Consider the following 27,993-nt stretch of genomic DNA (forward strand, 5'->3'; position numbering starts at 1 on the left):
TTTTTTGTATTATTGCTAGACTTGGGTAAAGATGACTTAATTTGAAACAACGATTATATGGATGTTTTTCTCTTTCAGACGAAAGCCCATCTAGATGTATTGGCTGACGCTTTATTAAGATGGGCTAGAGGGCGCTTCTGAAGAAAATGTTTCAAGATGAAAACCCAGGCCAGAGTCCATCCCTGAAGTTATTTTCACAACACAGCTTGTATCCGAGCTTTTTGATTTTGATTTTCTTAATTTTTATTACCAGTTATTTCGAAACAAAATTTATTATCTCACAACCTCAAAACTTTAGAGCCATTCGAGTTATATGACTAATCGTTAGAAACTCGTATTTAATTCTCTTTGTTTTCAAATTTCTCTTCTTGTTTAAAACTTAATTATTTCAGGTTTATCATGATCGGTGCTCTGGTTTAGTCTTGTAGAGGAAGCTTTATCCCTCCCAGTGACAACAGATAATTTTAAGAACGCCATTTACCTGTACGCGTGTATTTTTGTATACTTTAGTCTTTTATTTCGTCAAGACAACCTTACGTGCCATTACAATAGAAATCGTTTTAAAGTATGTTATACTGATATCACGTTACAAAAACTGTCGATCCGATTGCTTATTTTGTCACTGCAGAGAGTAAGTTATGAAAAATAATTTTGTGATGTCATGTAAAATTAGGCTTAATGTGCGGTTATTTGTTTCAATCTATTTCAGCGACCTTTGTCAAATACTATATATCATACCGTTGCTGTTTTATTCGCTTTCTTTATTTGGTGTTATCATCTTTCATCAAGAGTATGGAAAGCCCTTGTAGGTGCTACCAATCGTGTTAGTGTTAATGTTACTTACCCATTTAAAACATAAAAATAGGCTAACAACCTACGAAATAAAAATAAATAAATATTTAATATATTGTCGAAATACTCTTCCACATTTTCAAAATACATTTGCGTTTTTGTCTTTTGGGGGATTTTTTTTTTAGCTTTACTGTTTGAATTATCAGTCAGTTGTTAAAGGTGTTTTAATCTTTATTTACAAACAGTAAGAAAGAGAGCTTCGATTAAATGAAAGAAAATCGTTTTCATTAAACTAATGTTGGTTCATACGTACTTGTATGTATATATGAACACAAGGTGTTTACGTCACCGTTGCGTCATAGAAAGTAGTGGTTGTGGTACAATACAGTATTACTTTATCGTTACGTGAGTGTAACATCTATTAATCAATGTATAACTGTACGTTTCTTAGCAGCTAAAGCAGCCATCACGTTAAGCAGCTGTTACTATGACGATGACTTGTTTTTAGTCATTGTCCATTCTTACAGTCGTCAAGCGACGAACTTTACGACCTTTATTTTATGACAAAATTGAAATAAGGTTTAAGGTTGGCAATGATGAATCCCAAACTTAAGCCTAAAGGTGTGTGGTTTTCCGTTTGTTTCTTATTTAGAGAAACATATTAGCAAAGTATTCTTATTCTAAGTTTTAAATGTTCCAACTTAACATATTTTAGTAAATAAAGGTATTTCCAATAGCTATTTCACCTAGTCGTTCGTATGTTTCCTTGTAATCACGTTTATTGTTACACTTTTTTATTTGATAATCAATTTTCTTAATTTTATCGTACAAGGTTTGAAAATTATCAAATTTTCTACGTTTAGAATGTTTGGTTTAAGTAGGAGATATTTTAGTAGAATAGTTGTTTTCTTTCCAAAACCCAGTGAGTATTGCTTTCAACAACCAAATTTCAACCATTTTCTCTAATTAAAGTTTTTAGTTTATTTTGAAAGAAATAAACCAACAAAAGTAATTCTGAACTGTACATATGAATATACTAAGATAACTTTTAAAATAATCGATCGGTCCGAATGTTAAAGATGGAGCGAACCACTATCAGAATTAAACTTGGGAAAAAGATTATTAGATACTGTTGAAGCTGACAGCAATATGTATGGGTGAAAATGTAAGTGAGTAAGAAACATACCTCCATGTGTTCATTTAAACTTTATCCAATTTGAGGCAAACCTAGCTTATTGACAATGCACCAATAATCTTAAAACTAAAATATTGTTATAAATAATTATGAAGTATTGTTATAATTATGATAATAGTGTTATTTTCAGTTTAAATTATTAGTTGAAACATATATACTTGTAATCAAATATATATTTTAGAATTTCTATTTATTACCAATTATCTTTGCCACAAGACAATAGTAACAATTTATATTTAATAAGGTGATTATACTGCTTCCGAAGTAACCAGTATTGTTGGATAAACAATGTTTACATTTTTATAGCTGTAAGACACTTTGCATAAACCTTTGACCTCTGAAAATAGTTGATTTTCAAAGTTCACTGATGGGATTGGTTCGAAATGGAGCTTCAATAAGTTTGAAATGCTAAACTTTACCCTTAAAAACAGCTTTACAAAACATAGCTCTCTTCATACTTTATTGATTTACTTTTCTGTAAGATATAAAACCATTTAAAAACATGTTCCAGATACATACTTAGTAGGGACTTCAAACTTGGCATTAAATGGAAGTTTGGGATTTCTGTAAGATAAGTCACGTTTCCTACATATGTTCTTTAGAAGCATGGAAAGTCAAAGTTTCTATATATATGTATAGGACTTCTTCATATCTGCTTAAAGTTGAGGTTTCTGTATAGACAAGTTCTATCTATCTGTTTAAAGTAAAGGTTTCTATATAAACAAGTTCTTTAGATGTGTGTAAATCCAATGTTTCTATACAGAAAAGTCCTGTAGAATCCTCTAAATCAAAGTTTTATATAGAGAGAATATCTGTGTATACGCATATAGACAAGTTCCGTTGATGTGTGTCAAGTAAAAGTTTTATCTAGACAAGTTCTGTACATGTGTGTAAAATCAAACTTTCTATACAAACGTGTCTAGATGAGTGTACAGTCAGTGTTTTTACATGAACAAGTTCTCTAGATGTGTGTACAGTCAAGGTTTCTACACGAACAAGTTCTCTGGATGTGTGTAAAATCACTGTTTCTGTATAGACATGTTCTATAGATGTATGTAAAGTCAAGATTTCTATATAAAGTTCTACTATATGTGTAAAGCTTTCTATGTAGACAAGTTCTGTAGATGCATGAAAAGTAAAGGTTTCTATGTGGTCAAATTCTGTATATGCGTGAAGAGTAAAGGTTTCTATGTGGTCAAATTCTGTATATGCATGAAGAGTAAAGGTTTCTATGTGGTCAAATTCTGTATATGCGTGAAGAGTAAAGGTTTCTATGTGGTCAAATTCTGTATATGCGTGAAGAGTAAAGGTGAAGAGTAAAGGTTTCTATGTGGTCAAATTCTGTATATGCGTGAAGAGTAAAGGTTTCTACGTGGTCAAATTCTGTATATGTGTGAAGAGTAAAGGTTTCTATGTGGTCAAATTCTGTAGATGTGTGAAAAGTCAAGGTTTCTACGTGGTCAAATTCTGTAGATTTGTGAAAAGTAAAGGTTTCTATGTGGTCAAATTCTGAAGATGTATGTGAAGAAAATGTTTCTATAGAGACAGATAGTTTCTCTAAATATGCAGACAAGACTTCTATATATATAGTTCTGTACATGTATTAAAAGTAAGGGTATCTGTACAGTGGGATTCTGTAAGATGTATTTTTAATGATAGTAAGAGGTCTGTATATAAAGAACTAGACAAGTAATCATAAACAAGTTATTGAGTAGCATTATTGTTGTGATACATTGGGTTTTAGTGAGCAAGAAAGGAGAACTAATAATAAGCATGTGGAAAGATTGAAATGTGGGAAGAAAATCTCAGAGATACTCTACACACATAAGGAAGGAGGGGCTATCTGTACATCTAAGGTTGTTTTGTATGTATGCAGAGTTCTGTTTCAGGTAGATCAACTGCAACCTCTATTTCAGATAGATAAATCATAAGAGCTATGTAAATTAGTTTGATCATCAATTATGTGTCAGGTAGACTAAATATCAGATCTGCACAATGTAAACTAATCATAAGCCCTGTGTCAAATGAACAAACCAATAGTTTTGTGTACATAGAGACCATCCTGTGAGCTAAACGTGAATTATGGGATGCTTTGTATATGTGAGTCAGGAGATCTGTGTAAATAGAAGTAATTGTGCATATGGTAGTAATAAAATATTCATCTGGAAGAAGGATGAGTCAGGGGTACTGTGTATATAGTAGTAATAAAATATTCATCTGGAAGAAGAATGAGTCATGGATAATGTGTACATTGAAGTAATGGAGGATTTTGTATACATGGTAGTAACAAAATGCTTATCTAGAAGAAGGATGAGTCAGGGGTACTGATTATGTGAGCTAGTAAGTTCTGTGTACCTTCATGAAGTCTAGACATTTTCATAATTACAATATATCTGGGGCAATGAGAACATAAAGGGCCAAGAATTCAGTTAAAACATGAGAATTCAGAGTTCTGAGCATGAGATATGTACAGGTCTGGAACATACTCGTAGAATTAATTTGGAATTGCATGTTTTTTCCCATTAGCAAAAATAAGACAAATAATGTTTTGTTTGTGTGTCTCAATTGCAGACATCATGAACAAAAGACGCATTAAGAGACATTGTTTAATAGCTTAAAACACTACATAAAATATGATTATACAATTTTCTTTTTCTAAAGTTGATTTGAAAGAAATGGGAAACTTTCAGTTAACTTCTGGTGAACTTCGCAAACTCTTTTTCTAACATGAGAAATTATACTGAAACAAATATTTGATGTGTCTATTTTGTGTCACTATGGTGTTTTATTGTTTTAAAAATAACAGATACTAGCCAAATGGTGCAAGTGTTTGAGGTTTTCTCTATCTGTTGTTGTTCATGAGAAGTATTTAAACAAAGATGTATTATCAAAAACTGTAGTACTCTCCTAATGATGTGCTGAATTAATATTTTTGTTGCATTTTCTTCCCACAAAGGGTGAACAATAAATAAAGTATCTAGGTCTTTATTTGTGATGCCCCCTGTGTTAATTTGCCATTCCATTGGCTGATACGGTTATATATTAATGCTTTTGTTGCATTCAATTGCCACGAGGGGTCAGCTGCAGTTGCAGTTTCTGTATGTTTATTTTTGATGCCCTCATTTCTATAATTTTAGTAAGTATTCTATTGTGACTTAATCATCCACCCAGATAACTTGCTTTCCTAGAATACAAAGTAAAAATAAAACAAAATACTTTCGCTATGATTAGGAATTCCTTATTTTAAGGACTTTATTTATTGTGGTTTTTAGCATTAAAATAGTCACTACTTTTTACAATAGTAGTTACTATTGTAAATTGAACAGTACGTTAACTAATATTGCTAAATTAATGTTCTTCCACTAAATTTAGTGCTAATAACTGAGGCACATATCCATTCAATGAAATGGCAAGCTTACAAGTAACTTACTAAAGTAAGAGAGATTTCATTTCATAAATATGTATTAACTCATAAAGTGAGTTGAAATGTTTATATAACTATATAATCAATAATCAAAGTTCTAAACATTGTTTACTGAACAATACTGGTATTGTCTTTCTGATACATTTCTATCTTGTTCTGATTTGCATAAAAGTGTTTCTATATACATATGAATTTGTTAACTTCAAAAGCTGGTCAGGTAAACATCTAACTTGATAGAACAGATAAGTATAATTTTATGATTGTGATGTATTCCTAACTGTATATAGTACATTCCACTGACATTAAAGACAAATTCTTACTAATTATTGTTCTGAGCTGTATGAGTGCCATACTGTTTTACAATACTCAGAGCTACAACTGTATTTTCAATTGATAAATAAATATATATTTTTTCTCTGGCCAGAAAATATATTGTCTGAATTTTAGTTTGTAAATAAATGTCACATTTGTTTCTACCTTTTAAATATTATTTATACAGGTAACATCTGAGCAGTTGATTCTAAACATAGCAAAGATTATATCACACATTTTTTTTATGCTTTTGAACAGCTTGCATTACATAAAAAAACATACTAGTTACTGGCATAAATTTTGTGGTGCTAAAGAATTCTGGAAAAAAAAATTGATCACTATTCAGCATGTTTTTCTTATAGCGAAGCTGTAGGGGAATCAAGCTCCTGGTTTCAGCATTGTAAATCTGATGATTTACTGCTGTCTCACCAGAAGACATCACTATCAGCTAACAAAAATAAACAATTATCTATTCTACTGGTATGGTGTGCGACTCGTAATCCGAGGGTCGTGGGTTCACACCCACGTCGCGCTAAACATGATCGCCCTCCCAGCGGTGGGGGCGTTATAATGTACGGTCAATCCCACTATTCATTGGTAAAAGAGTAGCCTAAGAGTTGGTGGTGGGTGGTGATGACTAGCTGCCTTCCCTCTAGTCTTACACTGCTAAATTAGAAACGGCTAGCACAGATAGCCCTCGAGTAGCTTTGTGCGAAATTCCAAAACAAACTTCAAACAAACAAACTATTCTACTGGATAAAACATAACAATATTATAGCTAGGGGAGATTTATTGGCTAATTATTGCAAAACATTCTTTAGTAATCTACATTCTCCAGATTCCAATTAAATAACTGTCAATACACTCTGTGTTTCTCATTCAACAACTTGCACAATAATTTATCAACAAACAAATAAAATCTAATAAATAATCAACTTCTCATTTTTAACTGGATGCTACCTGAACACATGGGAAAAACCCAACAATAATCACTGTTATACCCAAGAAACAAAATAATAAACTTAACCCTGACAGCATCAGCATTATTAATTTTTTTATATGTCTTGGTAAACTAATATCTAACAGAGTTCTGCTCTTTCATGAAACAGACAATTTAATAACAAACTTCCAAAGACAAAACAAACAAAAAAGAACACAATTAAAAGAATCTGTCCACAAATCACTTAATGACAATAAAGCTTAACACAGGAGTATTCTTAGCTGTTAAAAAAGTGTTTTACACAATGACATCAGTTATAAGTTAAAACAATAGAATATCAATGAATCCATAATGAAATGGGTATCCAACTTCAAGGCTGATACAAAAACCCAAGATGAAGTAACTAAGCCATTATCTAAAACATTTAGTATTACCACTCAACATAACTTTTGTAATTAACGTTCCATTTTCCAATCTAACGTATACGTACCATAGCAGCTGTTTGGATCACAAACGGAAACCCACTAATCACAACTGTATATATATATATATATAGAATATTTATTAGCCCTCTCATATAATAACATAACAGAGAATAACCTTAATAAACTACAACAAAACAGACCAATTAGATTATCCCTAAGGCTTCCAAAATTCACTGCCGTAAATCATTTGCATAAAACCAATAACCTCCTTAATTAAGGAACGGATTCACTGAGCTTGCCTACAATTATTTGGGCTATCTGTGCTCTGCCCACCATAGGTACAGAAAACTGCTTCTTAGCATTATAAGTCTACAGACCTTCCACTGAGCCATTGAATGGTTCTAGTGAGTTTATAAGTAAGGAAGACAAAAGAAACAAACTTAAAGCAGCTCTACACACAGTTACAGGTGTTACTCTCAAATACACATCACCAGAGAAGAAGAAAAAAAAGATTAACCAAGCTCTCACAGTTGTGATGGTTTAAATATTATATCAGAGGACAGATAAAGTTAGCATCTGTTCTGTGAAAGTAGGCTTTACATGGGTGCTTTTGTTTTTCTCCCACATCCAAATTAATCTAGACACTGGACCTAATGGTCCAGCCCTTCTCAATAGTATTGTTCCAAAAATATAATACAATACCAACGGATACTTTTAAACATTAAAGGGAGCTATTTAACAAATAATACATGTTGGAACTGGTTGCTAGTAATCACTACTTCAATCTGTCACGTTATCAACTTGAGATCCTCGTGCCTTCTCAGACCTCTGAATGCTCTTAAACCTAGAAATACAATTCAAAACGTTCTCACACTAGCAGTCAAAGGTGAATACTTGTACCCAAACACTCCTTTTGGAAGTCCAGGCAATATTCGTGCTGTTTCCTCTTCCTTCAAACAAAATTTCTGCCACGATTACTTTACGTAGCGCCATCTGTCGAGCTAAATAACAACATTGATTTAAAAAATAAGAGAGAAAAAGGAAAAACAAGACACCTCAGTGCCTACTTGTTTGTTCAACGACCCTTGTATATTCAAAGACATTAATAAGTTCATTCTATACTTTAGTGTAATGAAGATTCTTTTTTTTTCATTAATCATAATAGACTGTTTACCAAATGATAATTATATTTATGACAAACTGATCTATATTGGTGTATTGAACCAAGGGGAATAAGCTCAATGAGCTATCTGTGCTTTGCCCACCACAGCTATTGAAACCTGGTTTCTAGCGTTATTAAGTCTACAGACAAGTTGCTGTGCCACTGGGGTTTGATTTTTGGAGGGAATAATTTACAGTGGTTAACCATGATAAACTGAAGTTAATTGTTACAAGAACTTCTCCTATTCATAAGTCGTAATGATAAACACTATTAATTGTACTCATAGTTTATACTAGATATTTTGTTAGTATTTTAAAATTTTAGTATCACTAACACAAAGGGTATAACAGCATCACTGATGCAAGGGGTATAGCTGCATCACTAACACAAGGAGGTACAGCATCATCACTAACACATGCAGGTATAGCATTATCACTAACACAAGGACGTATAGCAGCATCATTAACACAAAGAGGAATAGCAGCATCACTAACACAAGGATTCATACATCATTACTAACACAAGGGGTATAGCATCATCACTAACACCAGAAGGTATAACATCACCAACACAAGGAGGTATAGCAGCATCACTAACACAAGGGGTATAGCATTATTACTAATACAAGGAGTACAGTATCATCACTAACACAAGGGGTATAGCATTATTACTAATACAAGGAGTACAGCATCATCACTAATGCAATGGATATAGCATCAATACCACAAGGGGTATAGAGCCATCACTAACACAAGGGGCATAGCAGCATCACTAACACAAGGGGTATAGCAGCATCACTAACACAAGGGGTATAGCAGCATCACTAATACAAGGGAGTATAGTAGTATCACTAGCAGAAAGAAGTACAGCATTATTACATCCCTTGCTCTCCTATCTGCAGCCCAGGTACAAACGTCTATGTTATACTCAAGCAGTATGATTAAGGAAGAACTTCATTAGACTTTCAACAATTCAACATGTATATTATCACTACCATGTTAAGTTTAAAAGATACACGAGTAACTAACTTTCTTAATATGGTCAGTTCACAGTGTCCAGATTTAGAAGATACACAAATTTATTGTTGTTTTCCTCAAGAAACCCTACCCTCTATAGCAATGTTTATCTTGTTCCACCTTAGATTTCATGTCCTCAATAAACAACTCTACCCTCTATAGCAAATAATCCTAGAATTTTGTTGTTAGTTTAACTAATCCTAGATTTTATTGTTAAGTTAACTAATCCTAGAGTCTCATTGTTAGGTTAACTAATCTTAGAATCTTATTATTAGGTTAACTAATTCTAGCATTTTATTGTTAGATTAACTAATCCTATAATCTTATTGTTAGTTTGACTAATTCTAGTATTTTATTGTTAGGTTGACTAATCCTAGAGTTTTATTACTAGTTTAACTAATCCTAGAATCTTATTGTTAGGTTGACTAATGCTAGCATTTTATTGTTAGGTTAACTAATCCTAGAATCTTATTGTTAGTTTAACCAATCGCAGAATACTATTGTTAGGTTAACTAATCCTAGAATGTTATTATTAGGTTAACTAATTCTAGCATTTTATTGTTAGATTAACTAATCCTATAATCTTTTTGTTAGGTTGACTAATTCTAGCATTTTATTGTTAGGTTAACTAATCCTAGAATCTTATTGTTAGGTTGACTAATCCTAGAGTTTTATTACTAGTTTAACTAATCCTAGAATCTTATTGTTAGGTTGACTAATGCTAGCATTCTATTGTTAGGTTAACTAATCCTAGAATCTTTTTGTTAGTTTAACCAATCGCAGAATACTATTGTTAGGTTAACTAATCCTAGAATGTTATTGTTAGGTTAACTAATCCTGGAATTTTATTGTTAGGTTAACTAATCCTATAGTTTTATTGTTAGTTTAACTAATCCTAGGATCCAATTGTTAATTTAACTAATGCTAGAGTCTTATTACTAGTTTAACCAATCCTAGAATCTTATTGTTAGGTTAACTAATCCTAGGATTTTATTGTTAGGTTAACTAATCCTGGAATCTTATTGTTAGATTAATTAAACTAATGAACAGAAAAGAAAAAGTCCGCAGTCTAACAATGTAAAACAATATATAAAAAATATATCATATTTTATTATCTCATCATTTGTTTGTTCACAAAACAGTTTTTTGATAGAATAAAAAAATCAGTATCAGACAACCTAGATATTGTTTCACGTAAGAATGGGCTTAAAAATAAACTGGAACATGAAAATTCAGATTTTCATATGCTCATTGACCAGAAATATATACACTATTATAGTTTTTCTGCCTGAACAAAATTATTTAACAACAGATTTCTTGCATTTACCAAAACACTTGTGAATTTATCAGATGTTTTTTTATAAGTTTAGTTTTCTAATACAGTGAAGAAATTTACCCTTTTCTTCAAAGTCCTGCTTTTAACATATTTTTATGACAATGTAACTTTAAACAGACATTTTTATAGATTCACTGTGAGACCTACAATACATGATATTCAGTGGTAATCATCCAATCAGTTTTTTACAGATTGTTCATTGCATAATTTGAGTTTCAATTTAAACACTTGAAGGATATCTGGAATACACCAGCCTTCTGTTTTATCTTACAACTAATTTACAAAACATTAAGTTGCAGGCAACTGATACTCACAAGTTAATGCAAACAGATAAAGGACAGAAAATTAAACAAAATGCCACCATATGCACTTCAGTAACAAACTGCAAGCTAGGATCTTATTAATAAATACATTTTACAAATGTGTGTTTGATATATACTCACCAGCACAGTTCACATTTAACATGTTAATTTAGGTGTGAGTTAACTGAAGGCTAGTAGCATACAAATCTCATATACAGACACATGAGGGAAATAGCATTTCAGTGTGTAGAAGTGAGTCATTGTGAGTAAAACAAATTTCAAGACTTCTATTATAATCCTTGATGAATTAATTTGAAAACCTTACATACTAAATATAGCATAATAAAACACTTGTATACAGGGATAACATGAATATGTTGATATGTTTCAACTACCCATCTAAACACTTGTTGGAGAAACAACATCAGACTGTCTTTGGCCAAAACTTAAATATTACAGTCCTTTAGCCACTTGACCAGACCCTTTATACTCTTCTAACAGCAGTTTTTTTCTTTATGTAGTTGACTTAAGGTTACCATGTTTATAAACTTCATTTTAACATTACAAACTCAGACCTATTAACAGTTACTAAAAAGAAATTAAAGACCACAATCCCAGCCTATACTGTATTACATAATACTGTGTATATTTTAATTTTAAACTTTGTTATTATTTTACTCTGAAATGATTTGTTTTACTTAAAATCCAATTTGTGTTTTCCATAAACGAAAATGCTACTTCAACTTACAGTATCTGTTACATCTTCTTCACCAAAAGAACACCATCACTGATTTGAGCTGCCAAAACTTAACAAAGTACCTATTTCTGCAAATAGAAAATGATACACCACATAAAAACAATATTTTCAAGTAGAATAAACAGTACATGTATTAAATAAGTTGTTTCCTGACCAGGAACTGAGCATATAAAGAAATCTAAAAACTCAAAACTATTTTAATGGTAATAGATACAAAGAGGAATATATTTATTGGATATATGACAATAAAAGGTAAATGATCAAAACATAATAAGTTTAATAAATATTACATGGTTTCTTATACTTTAAGAATTAAATAAGATATAATGAAGCTGATATATTTATTCCAAAATGAAAGATAAATATTTACTCATTAAAAAAGATAATCATCAATAATTACAAAAATATTCTGCTTAATACAGTGTAACATACCTTAGATAAGTGCAAAAAACAGTGTCTCCACTAAACATCTACTGAATCAATTAATGTTTCATCAAAGATAGGTACTCCTGTCTTCAGGTATTAATATACCTAATTTCTTTATAATCCGTGTACAGATACTTAAACAACTTTGTGTACATTAATGACAGGAACAGAAAAGTAAACATTCTTCCAAATAAGCCTAAAAAGTTAGTGAATAATTTTGAGATTTTTAAATTCCTGGAAGTGAAAAAACAGAGGAGAAAAGTAAATTTAATAAAAAAGAGAATATGGAACTGTATAATGTTTACTGGATTTTGTTGTTGTAGTTGAGTTACCATTATAATGTTTACTGGACTGTGTTGTTGAAGTTTAATTAGTGTGTAATGTTTATTGGACTTTGTTGTTGAAATCGAGTTACCAGTATAATGTTTACTAGACTTTGTTGTTGAAGTTAAGTTAGTGTACTATGTTTACGCTACTGAACGTTTGTTCTTACTAATTTACTGTGAACTTATTCTTGGATTCGTATTATAATAATATCAAAATTTGGGAGTTAGAATACATTAATTATTATTAACAGAGCATTTATAGTTTACACAAGAATCAAAATTTAAGATGTATCTTTATTTTTAGACATAATTATAATTACTTTTCAGCACAATAATTCGCCTTGAGGAAATTTGTTTTTTGAATATATAACTATCCCACATGAATGTGTAATAAACTACCAAACGCAACATCACTTTATAAATAAATAAAGGTTTACTCATTAACTTAACAGCACCGTCTAACAGCTGATAATATATGATTTTCATTAATTAAATTCGTATTGATTACACAGAAGTAAAAGAAGTTTTAAAATTTATGTAATCTTTCGATAATTATTTCTTATTATTATGCTGCTATCGTCTTCTTTTTGTTGTTTTTTAGGCGCAAACCTGCAGAGATCGATAGACCTAGCGTTGTAAAGTAGCTAGCGTGGACGGATTGTATATTTAAAAATACATATCTCATTGCCGCACAAATGCACTCCGCACTTGAGGGCTGTGGATACGATATAATTATGATTGTTACTTTTCATTATTCGGTAAGAAGGAAATAACCCGAAACGTGGCTGTGGGTGCTCTTCACTAGTTACCCTTCCTTTACGCCATCATTTCAAAATTATGAAGACTCCTACGATAATTTTTTGGTTAAAATTGTAAATACAGCTACAAACACATTTTAAATTTTAATTTTACTGTTTGGAAAATCTGTTGTTTTTTGGTAAGTCTTGTTTTTATATTAATTCTGAGTAACATGTTTGGTGTAAAATTTGTCCTAATGTGAACAAATCATTGTTTTCACTGTTATACTAAAATTCAAAATAGGATTTTATCAGTTAGATGATTTTGTAATTTTGCTTAATTAACAGTTTGATATTTTTCTTCCCTTTCTAATTTAGTTATAATTTACCACGATTTAATTATCTATGTCAGAATGAGGTAGTAATTATCGTCCTGTAGATTATTAGGGTTTGTTTTGAGGTTGATTATTGGAAAACAATAACTAGCTGATAGTTTTTTTTTTTTTTATATGATGGTAATGATACATTTATAAACCTATTAACATTCAACAAGTTTTGATTATACAATTGTATAAGATATAGTAGAAATGAAGAACAATTAACTGTAACTCGAGCGCTTTCTAAAGGTGGGCATATTTTCTTCAGAGGCAAACTGGGAGTCAAAAAAGAGACACAAACTGAACAAGAATGTAGTTATTAAAACAAACAAAACTAGTCAAAAGAGAAACTCATTTTGTCAAGACATTGTTGTAACGTTGTTCCTTGAGACTGTTATTTCTACATGAAAACATTGTTTTAACGTTGTGTTTGAGGTTGCTATTTCCAGCTGAAAACATTGTTGTAACTTTATTCCTTGAGATTGTTATTTACATTTGAAAACACTATTATAATGTTGTTGCTTGAGATTGTTATTTCCACCTAAAAACATTGTTGGTTGTAACATTGTTCCTTAAGACTGATATTTCCATCTGAAAACATTGTTGTAACTTTGTTCCTTAAGGTTGTTATTTCCACTTGAAAACACTGTTATAACGTTGTTACTTTATATTGTTATTTCCACCTGAAAACACTGTTATAACGTTGTTGCTTTATATTGTTTTTTTCCACCTGAAAACATTGTTGTAACGTTGTTCTTTCATTGGAAAGAGATTATTTGGTAAGAGTAATGCGAAGGCCCGTACACGCAACGATAATAAATTATTTTATTTCTTCCTTAACGTTTCTATAAGCTGTCTTGATATGTACACTATTGTAGCTTATACGTCTAAATTTGCACATGATGTTTAATGAAAATTCTTCGCTAATGGAACCGCAAGTAATTAAAAACTTATTTGCACAGTTTCATAACCAAATATACGTTATAACTTACACTATTTCTTTCTGTAATTCAGTAAAACTAAAAGCTTCATTGAATAACAAGCGCTCTTGTAAGTAAAGAGTAATACTATTTAATGTTTCTCTTACTGCTAATTTATATCTAATGCCTCACTCCTAGATATTGGTCTAAGTTACTCTATTTTCCTGATGTAATCTAGAATATTCTACGTTATCTAAGTTTAACGTTATGCGGTCTCTGGCTAATATTTAAATTAAAACACTGAAACATAACTTAAAACTCTTTATTAGTAAAGATTGTAACATCTTTGTTCGTGCATTGTTCATTACATCCGCGTGCATAAGAAAAAGATGCAAGCAGAAAATGACCACTTTATTACGTAATAACAACCTTTTCACCCTACACTCATCAATTGCCTGATAAACTGAGATGCAAGAAAATTATTCATCCATGGTTAATAATAAGCAGCCATCTTCCATTCATCTCCAATGGGGGTTAGAAACTGCGGATTAGACTCCAAAGTGTTTTCCCAAATTGATACTTGGTAGATACTTTTTAAAGCAGAAGTTTGTGTCAGAGGGAGTTGATGTGAATGCAAGTGTTTATGATTTTCTCTCATCTATATAAGGCCAGAGTAGGAGATTTTCAGCCTTCTTACAGCTTACATCCAATAATGTACCAAGCATTGGAAACTTGTATATAACTGGATGCCCTAAACCACGAGGAGACACATTGCTCTTTTCTTATGTCTTCCACACAAAAAAACATTTATTGCGACATATCTGTGTTTTCTGTGTGACTAGGCAAAGAAGTCCTACGCACACACCTTAAGTGAAAGCTTGTTGCATAATACATATGGCAAAAAGTTGCAAAAACAAACAAAGGAATGATAGGAAAATTTTAACAAAAGACGAACTTGAGATTGCCAGCAGTCAAGAAAAAATGCTTCACCTATAAACAGTGTTACACAACTATAACTTATAACTAATCAACTTAAAAACAGTGGTACACAACTATAACTTATAAATACACAACCTATAAACAGTGGTACACAACTATAACTTATAAATACACAACTTATAAACAGTGATAGACAATCACAACTTAGAAATACTGTGTCTGTAAACAGTGGTACACAGCCGTAACTAATAACTACTCCACCTATAAAGTGATACATAACCATAACTTATGAATACTCCATTTGCACAAATTGAAGAGTAACCATAACTAAGAAATACCTTATATTTTAACAATGGAATATGATTTCTTCCTTCATCATTTTCTTTTAGTATAAAATCATAACTTTCAGATAAAGTGTAAATCAACTGTTTAGGACTTACTTCTCGCTAAGTTGCCTTTAACTTGATGAGTTCAAAACGAAAAGAAACTGATTTTCGAAGCTATTTAAAATAGTTGCTGGTAAATACAGGTCATTAATATCTTCAGAAGAAACAATAAAACTACACTTACAGAAACGCTATCGATAAATAAGTGAAACTCAGTATATGTAAATAGAAGTTAAGTATGTGTTGGATATATTTCCTTATAATCTGTTTTCTTCAGTGGTACAGCAGTATGCCTGCAGACTTACAAACCATATAAATCACGCTTCGATACTCGTGGTGAACAGAACACAGATAGACCATTGTGTAGCTTCGTACTTACCTTCAAAAAACATGAAACAAATGCTATCTTTTGAGTAAAATTCTCTGGTTCACACAGTTCTTGTAATGGTTTTTATTAATAGTATATGCAAAATACAAGAAACAAACAGTATAGAATCAAAATACAACACAAAAATACTGTTAAATAGTGTAGAACCATAATACAACAAATATTGTTAAACAGTATAGAATCAAAATACTACAAATATTGTTAAATAATGTATGATCAATATACAACAAACAAATACTCTTAAACAGTATAGAATCAAAATACAATAAACAAATATTGTTAAACAGTAAGGAATCCGTTTTACTCAACGTAGCTGATTAATCACTTAGGTAAAAGTGCTTCTAATATGTTTATTATGTAACGTTTGAACAACTTTCGAATGACGCTGTAAAAAGGCTTCCCAAAACGAGAAAATGGGTTATACTTCGTCCTTTAATAAGAGCAAAATTTGGGAGTATTTGTTTTTAGCTAATTAAAAAGGAGAAACTGTAACAACACCCAAATAATTTTATGTATCCTGTAACCGGAGACTTACATACGCCCATGTCGGCTTTTGTCTCAACGACTTGAATTACAGCTTTACACCTGCTAATGTAATTTTAACGTGACACGAACGCGACAGTTTCGTGGAAATCAAAAATATTTTGCGGGTCAGACATTTACCAGTTCACCCCATCTTTCACCCACCCTCACTCGGAGAATTATGGCTCGAGAATTCCAGTTCCATTTTGTGACTTATAAACACTCGTTAGAATCGTTAAAGTTGTCTATGATTTGTTGCTATCATGTCTAACTATATATTCGTTGTGAACAGAAAACAAAATTACATTTGAATATACTGTGATTCCAGAGAAGTCACAAACTATTGATCCGAGTAAAATGTGCTACAGTTTTTGTCAACTACACAATTACTTCCCATTGAACTGCTATTTATTTGAAGTAACAAAACTAGTCCACATTAAAATGATATACCACTCAAAAACTGTCTTAGGATATGAAGTTTTAATTTATTATTAAAAATTATCTTAGCTCTTCACATCTGAAAATTTTATACACTACTCAAAAACCGTCTTAAGTCTTCACTTTTGAATGTTTAATATACTACTCAAATATTTGTATTTAGATAACTGAACAGGTTTTCGTTTCAAACAAAGTTGTGAAACTTTTTCTCCTATAACTTGATATTAATAAGGAAAAAACAGGGGTATAAAATTTACAGAAACCAAGTTATTTATGAAACAATCCTGTGTGTCTCACGTTTGTAACCCTCTCTGTTTGATGCAATAAACACCTTTTTTTTTACCATTTCCTTTTCTATTTAATAAGGTAATACTCCTTTCGTTGTTTCTCCTTAGTGGTGCGGCATTACGTTTAGTTAGCTAAAAGCCGAGTTTCGACATCTGTGGTGCCACAGCACAGGTAGCCATCTGTGGTGCCACAGCACAGGTAGCCGATTGGGTAGCTTTGTGTGACGTGTTGAAAGTTTAGTTTTCTTCTGATTTCTTGTGATATTTGATAAGGTGTTTATTTTGTATTTTGCAACTTTTTTAGCAAAAAAAAAATTCTATACAGATAATACTTTAATCATCAACCACCATACTAGACATTAAAGTAAATAGCAAAACAAGGGAGAACCTTCAACAGCCGCAGCTGTAACTAGATCTGAATTCGCTTAAGAGATAAAGCTATGAGCTAAAAGTTTGTATTTGAAAAACAAAACAACCTAAGAGCGATTCTATGAGTAGCTATGGCGCGATTACTATTTCGCATTACCAAATTTGTTCTAGTCAAAGAAATTAAAAATACCGATATATATTGTTGAGTATCGCCATCTGTTGATTGGAGAATAACTTATTTATTCATTTACTTTCTCTTTTTCCATGGAATTTTCTCGTTAGGCGAGACAGAGAAAATGGTTAATAATAATAATACATTGATAATAATGATAATAAAGCTTCATTCTGCAGTAGATCTCTTTCTACTCTCGGTGGCAGACGTTCTAGTAAACTCGAGGCAAAAAAGAAGGAAACTTTGTTCCGCCCTATAGTTTGGGGAATTAACTCAGAAGAAGCACTTTCATTATTGTACTGTTGACCCCTCGGGGGAAGGTGAGTAAAGGAGAATACAAGTGGCCCAGTTTAGATGATGCTTTAATGTAGAAGAAGAAAAAATGTTTGTCGATTTTTCTCTTTCCCTTTCTTTGCCCTACATGTCTGAGTATATAAACCTTCGAGAAAGGACCAGAGACCAGAGAAATAAATTATTATACAGTAAGAGTTTCGAAGAACTCAGTTTTTCTGAAAATGTTTTTAAAGGTAGGTTTGACTTCCTTGTTTAAAAGTAAACGATGTTTCTCACAGATAAACAAACAGTTTAGGTTTTAGTGCTACTATTTTGTGCTTTAGAACTAGCCTTAATATTGATAGATGAATACATCAATTTATGTCCATTGTCACAGAAAACCTAAAGAAGTCACAGTGTCGTATTTAAACCTGTTTTCTTACGAACTCGTTTATCCTATTAGTGATTCTATACTTTATTTCAGCAAGTTTATATTCTGTAATTGCGCTACCTACCGGTAGTAATAAGATGTCCTCAAAAATTACCTATTTGTGGATTATTGGATGAATTTCAACCAAACTCTTCTCATTCAGTGTTTCTGTCCAAGAGTATAGAAGTACATCACGATTTACTTTTAATACGTGTTGTCAAAAATCTATAGTCAGACTGTACTACAAACTATACAAATACACATCACAGACAGGAGCTACGCCCTCCAGTGGCTTAAAGATAAGTCTGCCGGTTTCCGATGTTAAAAATTTGGTTCTGACAATCTTGGTGGGTTGAGCACAGTTCGCCAGTTATGTATCTTTGTTATTAACAATGGCCAAAACAAGTGACGACAGAAATGTTAGATAATGCATTAATAACAGTAGGTTCTGGAAATTATTATCAGAGTATATTAATAACATGAATACACCTAATATTTAGGAACAACAACCAGACTGTATTCCATAATGTATTAATGATGCAAATTAAATACTGTTAAGTTACATAGATGCTGCTTTATTTGCATATTGTTATATAAGTATTTTTATGTAATGAAGCATATTATGCTGATATAATAGGCAAACAATGATTTATAGGTATAAGAAAGGTGGTTCAAAATATGTCATGTTTCGACAGAACATTAATATGTTTTCTTCAGGTACGGTTACTAATATATGAAACGTAACATTCTTAGTAACTTTGTATACTGTTATTCTAAATGAAACCTGATATTATACGTAGTGTTTACGTAGCGTTATTCTATATAAAACCTGTTGTTATACGTAGCGTTAATCTATATAAAATATGTTATTATACGTAGCGTTAATCTATATAAAACCTGTTGTTATACGTAGCGTTAATCTATATAAAACCTGTTGTTATACGTAGCGTTAATCTATATGAAATCTGACGTTATACGTAGCGTTAAGCTATATATATGAAACTTGATGTTATAAGTAACGTTAATCTATATGAAACTTGGTGTTATAAGTAACATATATGTAGCATTAATATATACCAATTTTTGTGATAACCATGTAACTCTTGAATTTAATCAGTGAATAAAACTAAATATTTTGAAAGTAGATCATACTCAACATTATTCTGTCAAATAATTCAATGTATGTTATGATTTATGTACACTAGGTCGCGCTAATATTTCTCTTGGCCTGTTCCATCTCATCTGTTCGAACAGAGACATACGGAGTCCCACTTCCGGTTCCTGCATATCACCCACCCCAAGTGTACAAGGCAAGAGCTGCCATCGGAACTGACGTATTCGAAGTGCGTAGTGCACATGCGACTTCACAAAACAAACCAAATTTGTGAAAATTACAACCTAAAGACTCAAACCTTAGATTTTTACACTTTCTTAAGTTAGATATTGGTATTTCTTCTTTTTATGGGCTCGCTATTAAAATAAAAATACTTCACTTAGTCGTGTGCTAGTGACGTAATAACGTTATAATAAGTGGTTTATTTAACAAGACGTTGTTCTGTATTACAGAATGTTAAGTTGTTTTCTTGTCTTTTTTAGGAGTCTCCAAAGCCTTTCAACTTTGGCTATCAGATTCAAGATGATGCTGGGAACACTCACGAGCGGGAAGAATCAGGAGACGAGGCCGGCAATGTCCAGGGAAGCTATGGCTACACTGATGGTTTAGGGCTTTATCGTAAGGTACAATACGTGGCTGACGCTGAGGGTTTCCGGGCAACAATTGAATCCAACGAGCCTGGCCTCACTAACGCTAACCCAGCTAACGTCGAGATTACTGCCCAAGAACCTCCATCTCACATTCAGGACGCTTATTCTGCTCCAGTCAAAGCTGTTGGGTTCAAAGGGCCCGCTGACCACAGTTTCAGTGTACCTCGTCGTTTCTTACATCCTCGACCTGTCGCTCCGTCCCATATAACCTTGCCCCACCCTGGGACCTCTTCTCTCAGACCAGTCAGTCCACCTAGACTGGCCGTGTTGCCTCACGGAACTGTCAGTTCTGACCGAGTTGGTGTTTCGCCTTTTACAGTGACCAGTTTTAAACGTCCTTCTGTCAGTTCTGACCGAGTTGGTGTTTCGCCTTTTACAGTGACCAGTGCTCGTTTTCCAAGTGTGACCTCACATGACTTAGAAAAATATTGATTCGCTGGATGAATTATGGTGAAAACACGTCCTACTGAATGTATTATAAAGTTTAACGACACAGTTCACTTCTTGGAACTGTCAGAAATGTTTTGTCACTTATTTTATTTCTGCATTTGTTCTATTTTGCTTTTAATACATGGAGATTCTTACACTATGAGAATATAAATACATAAATGCGTTTAAAGGCTTCAATATAACCCAAAAAAAATATATAAACATTTTGATTTTCTCTTGTTGATGTTTCGCGGCTTTTCATATGTATTTTTTTTTAGAAATATGTATTGCTTAACATATTAAAACGTTATAATTAATATATTATAATATTAACATCTTAACTTCTTGTTATTTTTTAAAAATTGAACTGTTGTTATATTTTTATGTTATTATTATACAATCCTTTTTTATCAATAAACGATTCAACTATCCTGCACATTGTTATAGACATATTTTTATTTTATTTATTCAAAAATATGTATATTTATGGTATTTTGAGAGGAAGGGTAAAACGGCAGAAAAGCCATCCCTAGTTCTATTAGTCTCAAATGATTTTGGTATCCGTTATATTTAATGCTTTTGCAAAAGCCTTTTACATGTTTTAATCAATAAATTGCAATTAAATTTTAAACAAACATAAAGCAACAAAAGCCTTTAGTGACAACTTTGATGTTATTACGAATTCCTTCAACACTAAAACAGGCCCAGCATGGCCAGGCGCTCAACTCGCACTCCGAGGGACGCAAGTTCAAATTCCCGTTGCACCAAATATGCTTGCCTTCTCAGCCGAGGTGGCGTTATAATGTGACGGTCAATCCCACTATTCGTTGGTTAAAGAGTAGCCCAAGAGGCGGTGGGTTGTGATGATTAGCTGCCTTCCCTCTAGTCTTTCACTGCTAAATTAAGGACAGCTAGCGCAGATAGCCCTCATGTAGCTTTGCGCGAAATAAAAAAAACAACAACATTAAAACATTATTACGAATTTCTTCAACATGTGTGTGCGTTTTCTTATAGGAAAACCACAGTTCGCTATCTGCTGAGTCCACCAAGGGAAATCAAACTCCTGATTTTATCGTTGTAAATCCGAAGACTTATCGCTGTACCAGCGGAGGACTCTTCAACAAGAAAACATTATTACGAATTTCTCAACTGAATTAATACTAGCGTTTACTTCTTTAAAACATTGACTCAAATTAGGTTTTGTTTGAGTATATTCTAAAAATGCGGTAAGTTTTTAATTTTCAACTCTAAAATCAGGGGTTCAATTACCTTCAGTATACACAGCAGATAGTTGAATGTAGCTTTGCTATGAGAAAACACCCACCCACCCTCGACGGCTTAATGGTAAGTCTTTCAGCTTAGAATGCTTAATCCTAAATTCGATACCCGCGGTTGCAGAGTTCAAATAGGCCCTTTTATAGTATTGTGTTTAATAACAAACAAAAAATATAATTTTGATACACTCTGCTCGTAATCCGAGGGGCAGGCGTTCGAATTCCCGTCACACCAAACATGCTCGCCCTTTCAGCCGTGGGGGCCTTATAATGTGACGGTCACTCCCACTTTTCGTTGGGAAAAGAATAGGCCAACAGTTGTTCGGTGAGTGGTGGTGACTAGTTGCCTTTCCTCTAGTCTTACACTGCTAAATTAGGGACGGCTAGCGCAGATAGTCTTCGTGTAATTTTGCTCGAAATTCAAAAAACAAACTTTAGTACTTCTCCCAAAAATGATTTTTCAGTAAAAACTTGACACAATTTTGGAATATTTAGACAGATAATAAGTATACATTCTATAAGTTTTATTATACAAAATATTCAATATGTGTTTTATAACTTTTTATTATATAAAATATAAAATATTTATTATATAAGGTTTTATTGTATAATTCGCTTCTACTCTTTTGTATTATGGAGTTTCAGAAAATGCAACTAATTTGTTGAAAATTAGGTTTCAAATGACTGTTAACGAAATATTTATGTTTGTGATGGGCCCGGCATGGCCAAGCGTATTAGGTCGTGCAACTCGTAATCTGAGGGTTGTGGGTTCGCATCGCGGTCGCGCCAAACATGCTCGTCCTTTCAGCCGTGGGGGCGTTATAATGTGACGGTCAATCCCACTATTCGTTGGTAAAAGAGTAGCCCAAGAGTTGGCGGTGGGTGGTGATGACTAGGTGCCTTCCCTCTAGTCTTACACTGCTAAATTAGGGACGGCTAGCACAGATAGCCCTCGAGTAGCTTTGTGCAAAATTCCAAAACAAACAAATTGTTTGTGATTTATCAATACGTATTTAATCTAATTAGTTTACATAAAACTAACAGACAACTTCAGTTTTATTTAAACTGTATGAAACAGTACATAATAAGTCTAAATATCGGATTTTGATACCCAGGATAAGCCCACAGTGTAACTTCGTGCTTAACCACACACAATAATCAAAGGCGTCTTTTGGTATATGGACGATAAATCTCCAAACTTACAACGTAAAAGAGGGGATTCGATTTCCTGAAGAATACCCAATGTGTAGCTTTCGCTAAAACCAACTTGGAAACGTTTAAAAAATGTTATCAGAAGATGCTAAATTAATACTTTTTATTTTTCAAAATGTTCTTTCAATGTTGACTTTAAAAAGTCTCGGATTGGTTTTTCAGAAGGACAGAAGTATATGTAGTTAATACAAGATCCACACTGGACTTTGTCTTTTTCATGCCCAAGCATTTGATTATAATACCATTATTATGACACCTTACACACCAAAAGAAAGTTAATACAAGGTTCTTAAAATTATATTGAGCGCTTATTTATGTTAATACTAAAAAGAAAAAAATATCAAAAAAATTTGTTAAGTAACAGTTAATAATGATGACAAGTTCTATATGACTTTCATTCATATTATAGAATAATAATATCGTATATAGACAGTACTATAGAATATTACGTGGTAAATATTTTCGTAACTAAATCTATTTTGCTTTTATAAAGTTATAAGAAATATATCATGGCCACGTCGTTGGGGAACTCCATTCACAAATTACGGGTCGCGAATTCCACTCCTGTCACTGAATATGCTAGCTGTGGGAACTATATAATTTTATGGTAAATTCCACTATTCACAAGTAAAAGGTAGTCCAAGAATTATTAGTGGATGGTGTTTACTAGATAGTTTATCACTTTAATATTAGGGTCGGCTAGCACAAATATCCTTCGAGTAACTTTGGATGAAATTCAACAAACAAATAACATTCGTGATGATGAGAAACCTACTTGAAGTAAAAATGTATTCTCAAGACGGCTGGTATGGGTAGAAAACTTTAATTAAAATAAAGTACAAAACAACGTTTCGACCTTTTAGGTCACCTTCAGGTTAACAAAGAAAGTTTTCAAACTCTCGTTCTGTACTGTACTTTATTTTAATTAAAGTTTCAATGCCAATACCAGCTGTCTTAAGAATACAGTCAAATAAAATATAGCCAACATAGAATTATTGGAATAAAAATAAACCATTTTATCCACTAATAAAAATATATGGTATATAGGCTCTTGGACGAAAATTAATCGTGGCAACAGTGCAGTGATTCCCAAACTTTAATAAAAATGGTGGCGACTAACGGAAAAACTAATTATGGTGTTATGGGGTGGGTGGGTTTGTCGTTTTATGGCGCGAAGCAGGTAGGATATCTGCGCAATTAAGAAGGAAGATTTTTTATATTTGTTGGATAAAAGTAATATAATAGTTATTATACATGTTGTTTGTGTATTTCACTGTTTTTAACGCGGTACGTGCAAAGGTCTACTATCTGACAAAAAAAAGTGGAACATCAACTTTCCTGAAATGTCAACTAACCGTGCAGGAGTAGGCCTAACGATATTTCATGCTACACTGGTATGTAGAGGACTAAGCCTAACGATATACCGCATTTAATTTTGGAAAGACAGTTACAGTTTTAATAAAGAAATATTTTGACTCAGCAAACTACTGAGTAAATACAGTTAAATACATTATATTCTTCACAGTATATTGACAATATTAGTTAAATTGAATGTTTTATGCTTTGAAAATACATGTTATTGGTAAGTAATGAGATTACGATCTGCAAGAGAGGCTGTTTTGAGTAGACCCTAAACTAACCTTTTGCCTTAACCCATCACTTTTGTCTAGGAAGACGCATGGGGATTTTTCAAGGTATCTTTAAAGAAAAAGCCCATCTTACAAGGCTTAAAATACGGTATATCATGCTACACTGGTATGTAAAAGAGTATGCCTTACGATTTGTTTCTTTGTTTTGAAATTAAGGACAAAGTTACACAATGGGCTATCTAGATTCTGCCCACCACGGCTATCGAAACCTAGTTTCTAGCGGTTTGAATTCGCAGACATACCGCTGTGACACTGTGGGCAGGCGTAACGCTAACCTTTGCGTTATGGTTTCATTTTTTTTTACCTGTATACGCGACACTATTTACAAATACAGTAATTACAAATGTTAAAATATGTAACAAACAGACAAAACTCATCCACAATTAATTCTAATCTTTAAATTTTTATCTTTGCTGTTTGTACTGTTTTCTCACATATAAGTTATAAGTTGTAAATTTTGATATTCGTTGATTGTTTGTTATTAATTTCAATGAAACTACTGTCGGCGTCAGTCAAGTTTAAAATACATCTCAACTGTATTTCACGCTTTACTGTAGTGGTCCCAGCCGTGGGGGTGTATAATGTTACGGTCAATCCCACTATTCGTTGGTAAAAGAGTAGCCCAAGAGTTGGCGGTGGGTGGTGATGACTAGCTGCCCTCCCTCTAGTCTTACACTGCTAAATTAGGGACGGCTAGCACAGATAGCCCTCGAGTAGCTTTGCGCGAAATTCCAAAACAAAAATTTACTGTAGTGGTAAATAAATACGTAAAATAATTGCATAAAATATACTGTAGCATTGAAAACGTTCGTGAAGTCTATTGAGAGCTAAGTAATTACGAAGTACTTTTAAAGGCTTATTCGATTTTAAACAACAAACAGGATAAATATTTATTTGTAGTTAGGTAAAAATTATGATTAATAAATAGTTTTGTAATTTTTATAGCAGAAAAATACACGTAGTGCTATCTAGTGCCATTGAAATGAATTAGTATAATTTCAGGATTTGTTAGTTTGTCCAGAGTGTTTATGGAAACTAGTTTTAATTGGATATCATGATCTATTTTCAATATCTGTATCTCAGAACGGCTGGTATAGGTATTAACACTTCTACTAATAAAGCAGAGAACAACGTTTTGATTTTCTTAGGTCATCTTCAAGTGGGTTTCTCGTCATCACGAATTACTTCACCATGGAAATTATACGAGGAGTGTAAGTCTGCACTATTTCTTTATGTGTGTGTGTTTTTTTTTCTTATAGCAAAGCCACAGTGGACTATCTGCTGAATCCACCGAGGGTTTGTTTGTGTACTGTATTATCTGTTTAAACTTCATTATGCATGAACTTACCTACATTACGCCATCGTTAACTATACACGTTTATCGATCCTAACGAAACTATGAAACCTAAACCAAAATATATCAAATTAAAATAGTTAATTGTTAAAACAGCACACATAATTATAGTGACAATTAAAATAGTTAACTATGCTTTCAAAAAAAAACACAGAACTAGTGATGAGATAATAAGTTAACTGTTTCTTCAGTTCTACAGCAGACTAAAGCCAAAATTAATTTGTAAGCAGGTATTATTCAGCTGTCCTCAGTTTACGAAAACCCTGTTACATGGAGTCTTCGCTCATCATTGGTCCTTGTTAAAGTCTTACAAAAAGATGACTGGACGAGCATGTTCCAGTACGTTTGATCTGTTCCCATATCTTACGCTTGCATGCTTTATCACACTTAACACTTTTACTATTGTAAAACCAATATAACCGTGTTTAGAGCGAAGATAAATAAACTAATAAACAGCGTCTCAGATAAGGAATACAAAAAATATAGTCTACGACAGTTATGTTTATAAAGTTCTCAACTGTATTTCAACCTTTACCCAACGAAGTGATTCTTAAGTCAGAAAATCATTACTAATTTCTAACAAAGTTATAAAAAATCAGGTAATTAGAAATTTCATGAGTTTCATAGTTTATTGAAATCTTACTTGTTGAATTACTTACGGAATTACAATGCTAAAATTTGGAGTTCGAATTCCCATGGTGGACACAGCAGATAGTCCAATGTGGCTTTGCTCTGAAACAAACAGTAAAATAATTAAGAAGTGTCGAACAGTAACTTTTATCTTTGTTCGATAAAAGAAATAATAAAGAACCGTTCGTGTTAAACTAAATACTAAACAATTATTTACAGTAAAACAGTAACAAAAACAACAAACAAACCTTATGGTAAAACTGATATTAAAAGCTAGTATAAAGATGCAGCGAAAATCTTTTTATACCAACCTTATTTAAAGCACAAAGCTGTAAAATAGGCTACGCTGTCTCAGGAATCATAACCAAATTGTAGTATTGTAAGCCTTCGTGTTTACTGCTGAGTCAGTTGGTGGTTACTTATATAGTCTCCCAATGGGACAAGGGTAAGTCTTCGGATTTGCAAAGTTCGATTCCCTTCGGTAGCCACAGCAGATAGCTTGATGTGGCTTTGCTATAAGACAATACACATGTCTATCTGTAAGCAATTTTGGCTGCTGTCCAACGTTACAGTTTCATTTTTTTGCAGTAACACAGATAAAAGACAGTATCTTTGTCGTGTTTTTAGTACTTGTTTTCCTTGGTTCTTTAATTTTTTCTTTTGTTTAATCGTGTTTTGGTATGATACGACACCTGGTGGTCTGTTTTTTATATTCAACAGCTATTTCTACCTTGCCGAGACTCATTCAGTTGACCTTGTGCTCGATACTTATGGTGTAAGAATATCTTGTCTTTGAATTATGGTCGATTTTAAGGGCTACAGAATGTGAAATCACTCGAGTTTTTTAACACTCAAAAAAATTAATTTAATATACATAGAGGTTAAGCCTACAACTACGATACGTATCATTCACCAATCACTTTTAGAATCGATTTGGAGAAACAGACGTTGTGTGTGGGACGGGCGTGGCCTTGTAAGGAAACGTATTGGACTATCAATCCTTTGTGTTCCGCGGTAATCCTACTCTACT

General features: G+C 32.5%; 2 protein-coding genes and 1 long non-coding RNA gene across 4 annotated transcripts in view; 2 read left to right on the forward strand and 1 right to left on the reverse strand.

The window, feature by feature from the left end:
- LOC143257187 (uncharacterized) overlaps positions 1 to 17,129 on the forward strand; it is a 45,854-nt gene extending 28,725 nt beyond the window's left edge. The window contains exons 3-4 of one of the 2 annotated variants that reach the window (XR_013031729.1): positions 79 to 1,413; positions 13,015 to 17,129. Coding sequence is in view for 1 of the 2 variants with exons in the window: in XM_076515554.1 (XP_076371669.1) it covers positions 79 to 141 (63 nt within the window). In the remaining variant the exon portion in view is untranslated. Of the gene's footprint in view, positions 1 to 78; positions 5,840 to 13,014 lie in introns of those variants that run through there. The other variant, XM_076515554.1, reaches the window with a different exon arrangement.
- LOC143257188 (uncharacterized) lies at positions 2,368 to 27,904 on the reverse strand. The gene is made up of 4 exons (XR_013031730.1): positions 27,275 to 27,904; positions 26,993 to 27,065; positions 11,653 to 11,729; positions 2,368 to 8,089 (listed from the first exon to the last, which is right to left on the reverse strand). It is a non-coding gene; the product is annotated as an uncharacterized LOC143257188 (long non-coding RNA).
- On the forward strand, positions 18,347 to 21,275 carry LOC143257186 (uncharacterized). The gene is made up of 3 exons (XM_076515552.1): positions 18,347 to 18,475; positions 19,857 to 19,994; positions 20,248 to 21,275. The coding sequence occupies exons 1-3, from the start codon at positions 18,464 to 18,466 to the stop codon at positions 20,845 to 20,847; spliced, it is 750 nt and encodes a 249-aa protein (XP_076371667.1). The 5' UTR covers positions 18,347 to 18,463; the 3' UTR covers positions 20,848 to 21,275.
- Positions 27,905 to 27,993: the final 89 nt, after the last annotated feature.

The sequence above is a fragment of the Tachypleus tridentatus genome, chromosome 7 (assembly GCF_004210375.1).
Source record: "Tachypleus tridentatus isolate NWPU-2018 chromosome 7, ASM421037v1, whole genome shotgun sequence".
NCBI classification, from domain to species: Eukaryota; Metazoa; Arthropoda; class Merostomata; order Xiphosura; family Limulidae; genus Tachypleus; species Tachypleus tridentatus.